This window comes from Pelophylax lessonae, assembly GCF_965119305.1.
Source record: "Pelophylax lessonae genome assembly, chromosome: 2".
NCBI classification, from domain to species: domain Eukaryota; kingdom Metazoa; phylum Chordata; class Amphibia; order Anura; family Ranidae; genus Pelophylax; species Pelophylax lessonae.
The window spans coordinates 339,098,619-339,104,618 of NC_138769.1; the positions used below are offsets into that span (position 1 = coordinate 339,098,619).

A 6,000-nucleotide genomic window follows, 5' to 3' on the forward strand; every position below is an offset into this window, starting at 1 on the left:
TATATTACTATAAATGCTTGTGGAACGAATCATCTGAGTTTCAATGCTTTCCTATGGGAAAACTTGCTTTGATATACGAGTGTTTTGGATTACAAACAAGCTGCTGGAACCAATTATACTCGTAAACCAAGGTTTCACTGTATCATGTTCTCTTTGTCCATTTCCAAAGCATCTCAAAGAGATTTCTCTACACTTTGTAAATGTGGTTTGCACAGTGCTAGATTATCTCTCAGGCCCCTTTTCCTATCCAAAACTCAAATTCTCTTTGTCCTTCCTGAAGGCTCCCATGGGTGTTGTCCTATTTCTCGTTCCACTATTTCTAGGCAGATCAGGCTGGTTTTCACAAAGGCTTTTTGCTTGAAGAATGGAAATTCTTATTTCTTGTTAGCGCTAACTTCATTTGTTCAGTCAGTACCACTAGGGATTTTCAGCACACTGCCACCCGGTCCTTTTTACCAGGTGAAAGTTCAGGCTGAATGCTCAGTTTGAGTTTGGGAATTTGATTCCCTTATTTAGGGCTTGTTGGTATTGTTTACTGCAGTGTTTCTCAACATTTTTCCAGTCGGGGCAACCTTAAAGTATTTTCAGTCTTTGGGGCACCCCTGTCTAAGACTTGGTTCACGTTACTGTGTGTCGCAGGAGTTCCCAACACACAGACCATTGCTCTGCTATTTAGGGGTGCCATTACTTCTTAATGGTACCCCAGACATTGGCAAATGTGGGGCGCTTTTGGTGCGGCGCAATTTTAAATGGTCAATGACTTCTTTCCCTGCATTTTTGCAGGTTGGGAAGCCCATTGAAATGAATAGGCTGCCCTACACGCCATCCACACAGATGTGAACCAAGTGCTTGTTCAAATGTCAGGTTAGAGGGGTGGTAAAACCACATGTTTGAGAGGCTTTTACCACTCCTAACTTCTCCCCCTTTAGCTGCAGAAACAGCAGCTGGGACTGTACACATGCTGTAGCCCAGGGTGAATGGGGCTGCACTGCAACCAACCTGAACTGTGTGCATTTAACGGTTGCGGTGTGGTGATACTGCATTTACGGGATTAAAAGTAACCTACACACACACACAGACAAATGTATACACACACACACACACACACACAAACAGACAAGTGTACAGATACAGACACATAAGTACACACACGTACAGACACATGTACACACAAACACATGCGCGCACACACAGACACATGTGTACACACACAGACAAACAGACACGTGTACACACATACAGTGGGTACGGAAAGTATTCAGACCCCCTTACATTTTTCACTCTTTGTTATATTGCAGCCATTTGCTAAAATCATTTAAGTTCATTCTTCTTCCTCATGAATGTACACATAGCACCCCATACTGACAGAAAAACACAGAATTGTTGACATTGTTGCAGATTTATTAAAAAAGAAAAACTGAAATATCACATGGTCCTAAGTATTCAGACCCTTTGCTCAGTATTTAGTAGAAGCCCCCTTTTGATCTAATACAGCCAGGAGTCTTTTTGGGAAAGATGCAACAAGTCTTTCACACCTGGATTTGGGGATCCTCTGCCATTCCTCCTTGCAGATCCTCTCCAGTTCTGTCAGGTTGGATGGTAAACGTTGGTGGACAGCCATTTTTAGGTCTCTCCAGAGATGCTCAATTGGGTTTAAAGCGGAGTTCCGGGCACAGAAGTCATTTTTTAATAAACATACCCCCGGGACAGTCAGGGCTAGTACATTCCACAATGGCTAGCCTCTGATCTGTCCCGGTTCGCACTTACCTTTTAGAAGAAATACTTACTTATAAAATTTCTTCCACAGCGTTTCCATCTCTCTTGTGGGCAGCTGAAGCCGGCGCGGTCCTCTTCTGTGTCTTCTTCCGCGTCTTCTTGTCCCAGAATGCGCCTGCACCGGCCCCTCTCGTCACTTCCGGTGCGGCGCTGCATTCCTAAACAGCTTCTGGGCATGCCCAGAAGCTGTTTAGCAGGGGAATGCGGTGTCACCCGGAAGTGACGAGCGGGGCCGGTGCAGGCGCATTCTGGGACAAGAAGACGCGGAAGAAGACCCAGAAGAGGACCGCGCCGGCTTCAGCTGCCCACAAGAGAGATGGAAACGCTGTGGAAGAAATTTTATAAGTAAGTATTGATTCCTGGGAGCGATGACGTTCAGCTCCCAGGAATCATAGCGAGACAGGAAGTGACGGGGTGAGCCGCGGCTCCGAGGGAGGAAGTACTCTGAGGTGAGTATTTACGATCTTCAATTAAAAGGCGAGTAAACAAAAAAAAAAACTATCCAATTCCTTTTCAGGTGATCTCGAACTAGCGGAGGGGCACAAAAAAAAATATAGTTTTTGTGCCCGGAACTCCGCTTTCAGTCAGGGCTCTGGCTGGGCCATTCAAGAACAGTCACGGAGTTGTTGTGAAGCCACTCCTTCGTTATTTTAGCTGTGTGCTTAGGGTCATTGTCTTGTTGGAAGGTAAACCTTCAGCCCAGTCTGAGGTCCAGAGCACTCTGGAGAAGGTTTTTGTCCAGGATATCCCTGTACTTGGCCGCATTCATCTTTCCCTCGATTGTCGTCCTGTCCCTACAGCTGAAAAACACCCCCACAGCATGATGCTGCCACCACCATGCTTCACTGTTGGGACTGTATTGGACAGGTGATGAGCAGTGCCTGGTTTTCTCCACACATACTGCTTAGAATTAAGGCCAAAAAGTTCTATTTTGGTCTCATCAGACCAGAGAATCTTATTTCTCACCATCTTGGAGTCCTTCAGGTGTTTTTTAGCAAACTCCATGCGGGCTTTCATGTGTCTTACACTGAGGAGAGGCTTCCGTCGGGCCACTCTGCCATAAAGCCCCGACTGGTGGAGGGCTGCAGTGATGGTTGACTTTCTACAACTTTCTCCCATCTCCTGACTGCATCTCTGGAGCTCAGCCACAGTGATCTTTTGGTTCTTCTTTACCTCTCTCACCAAGGCTCTTCTCCCCCGATAGCTCAGTTTGGCCGGACGGCCAGCTCTAGGAAGGGTTCTGGTCATCCCAAACGTCTTCCATTTGAGGATTATGGAGGCCACTGTGCTCTTAGGAACCTTAAGTGCAGCAGAAATCTTTTTGTAACCTTGGCCAGATCTGTGCCTTGCCACAATTCTGTCTCTGAGCTCTTCAGGCAGTTCCTTTGACCTCATGATTCTCATTTGCTCTGACATGCATTGTGATCTGGAAGGTCTTATATAGACAGGTGTGTGGCTTTCCTAATCAAGTCCAATCAGTATAATCAAACACAGCTGGACTCAAATGAAGGTGTAGAACCATCTCAAGGATGATCAGAAGAAATGGAAAGCACCTGAGTTAAATTATATGAGTGTCACAGCAAAGGGTCTGAATACTTAGGACCATGTGATATTTCAGTTTTTCTTTTTTAATAAATCTGCAACAATGTCAACAATTCTGTGTTTTTCTGTCAGTATGGGGTGCTATGTGTACATTCATGAGGAAGAAGAATGAACTTAAATGATTTTAGCAAATGGCTGCAATATAACAAAGAGTGAAAAATTTAAGGGGGTCTGAATACTTTCCGTACCCACTGTATGTACACATGCGCAGACACATGTACGCACACACACACTTATACATGTGTACACACACAGACAAATGCAAACAGACACTTGTACACACACAGACACACATGTACACAAACATTTGTGTACAGACACTTGTACACACACATACACACCGGCACACGCAGACACATATTCACACATGCAGATGTGTATACACACACACACACATTCACACGTACACACAGACACATGTATAAAGCTGTTTAAAAATGTATATGCAGTACCTTTCCTCACACCGCCAGGTACTGCACTGTACAGGGAAGCAGAGAGCACAGCACACTCCCCTTCCCTTCCCTTTACTTTCACTTTGCTAAGGCTGATGGAGCTTCCTCACAATGCTGATGTACAGTTCAACAGAGTATTGGGAGATCAGGCTCATCTGACAGCCCTTCTCTACCATGATCCCGCGGCACCCCAGTGTGCCACGGCACACCAGTTGAGAAAGGCTGGTATACTCTATTGCCCATCCCTCAGTTGTATTGCTTGGAGATGTCCAATGGTCTTGATTAATGGAAGCATCTGTCCTGTACTGTATTTAAGGATTTTTGACTCTGTAAAATCCTTTTCTTGGAGTGCAGCACAGGACTCCGGACACCCTCCCTGCATATATTCATATTGATTGGTAAAAAAAACTTGAGTATTGCTGCTAGTGCGAGGGGTTATCCAGGCTGTTCCTACAGCTTTGCTTGCCATTATATTTACCTAAAGGTGGCAGCATATAACCCATTAATTGAAAATAATTTTGTAGCGAAGTCAAAAATCCCTATTTTGCATTGTTCATATATTTGTGTGTGTGTAGAAATCTTACAACTAATGGCAGTTTCTTTCCCACCCTTAGACTGTGAACTGAGCTTGGAGCAAGCTCTTCATGAATCCGTGTTTATGACATCCTTGTCCCCTGACCCTGGCCATCGAATTCACCTGTGCTGGGAACAGCAATGCCACCTCCTACCTGAAGTGTCGGCATATAGTGCAAAAACTGTAACCAAGTGGACAACTGAAGAAGTAAGAACTTGCTGGGGGACTTGAGATGTGTGGAGTAAGCTGGCATTAATGGAGGCTACTTGTAAAGTTAAAGCTGTAGAGGGAATATAAAGGCATTATTAGGAAAATGGGAGTGTATGATTTGTTGTTGCACAGTTTATGTAAACATAATGTGACTATGGTAAGAACAATTCCAATGACCCTTTTATCATGACTTTCTTTTTTCCTGCCCACTGTTTTTCACAGGTTGCTCAGTTTATCCAACAGCTGCCAGGTTGTACAGAACAAGCTTCTGTTTTCAGAGAAGAGGTATGAATAGACAAAATGCTGGTAGTTTGTCTGTTTTTGATTTTGGGTCCACATTTCTGTTATATTTTTTTCCTGACTGTGACATATGAATAGTTCAAAGCACCATACACTTACATAAACTCAATGTGATCCATTTTCACACTGCAAATCTTTGGGGATAATGTTTTGCTCATATCCATTGTCTCAATAATACAAAATAGGTTAACGTCATCAAGTTTTCTTTTATTTTTCACAGCAAATAGATGGCGTGGCTTTTTTACTGCTTACTCGTAATGATTTGGTGAAGATTTTGGGGCTGAAGCTAGGTCCTGCTCTGAAGATTTACAACTCGATCCTTATGTTCAACAACCTGGAACAGAATTAATCGAGAAAGAACAGTGAAAGAGCCACACACTGCTTCAGGATTGTGAACTGTCTGATGATTTTAGGACAAAGTGTGAATGTTGGTCTACTTGCACTGCATCAAGGAAGTCCAGCACAGTCTGGGAGTTGAGTTGCAGTGATCAGAGAATGTGCTTTATCTGCTCCTGATGTTCCTTTGTCTGCATATTCGTTATGTAGTATAGGAGTGGCCTAGCTGTGAAGTACATTCGGCATGATAAATCTGCTGCTGTGGTGCCTTACTGCTTCGGGTCCTGACCATTCTTGCACCACGAGTTTAAGGTGTAATGGAATTATTTTGTTTTTGCTCACAGAACAAGTAAATGGTTTTGTTGTCTACTTTCCTTTGTCCATATTCCAGTGTGCACAGGTCATTTGATGGCAGTTACACATGCCACAAACAACTGCTTGTATTCATTTATTAGTGTATTGGAGAGAAGCAATGTAGTGTTGCTGAGTGTGTTACACAATAGAACAAATATCTTTCATTTACTTGAAAGCTGAACCCCAGGTAAACAGGTAAGTACACGGGTGAAATAGATATAAAGTAAGCTGAAACAATTACCAAAGCATTTGTGTTTTTGTCATTCACCACCAAGATCTACACAGCTATGCCACACAGCCAGGAGAACCAGGAAGATTTCAGAGCTTTTCTTTATTTTTACAGTTCAGGAAAAACACTTCCAACACCACCCAAGCCCCTTGATCGGACTGTGAAGA

At 43.7% G+C, this 6,000-nt stretch overlaps 1 protein-coding gene across 3 annotated transcripts in view; it reads left to right on the forward strand.

Annotated features, from left to right (window-relative positions):
- The window catches only part of LOC309547783 (lethal(3)malignant brain tumor-like protein 3), a 109,472-nt gene extending 103,855 nt beyond the window's left edge, over nucleotides 1–5,617 (forward strand). For all 3 annotated transcript variants that reach the window (XM_082247771.1, XM_082247772.1, XM_082247773.1), the window contains 3 exons: nucleotides 4,445–4,611; nucleotides 4,837–4,899; nucleotides 5,135–5,617. In XM_082247771.1, the coding sequence (XP_082103897.1) occupies nucleotides 4,445–4,611; nucleotides 4,837–4,899; nucleotides 5,135–5,263 (359 nt within the window). In that variant the 3' untranslated portion in view covers nucleotides 5,264–5,617. The remainder of the gene's footprint in view (nucleotides 1–4,444; nucleotides 4,612–4,836; nucleotides 4,900–5,134) is intronic.
- The last annotated feature ends 383 nt before the right edge of the window (nucleotides 5,618–6,000 follow it).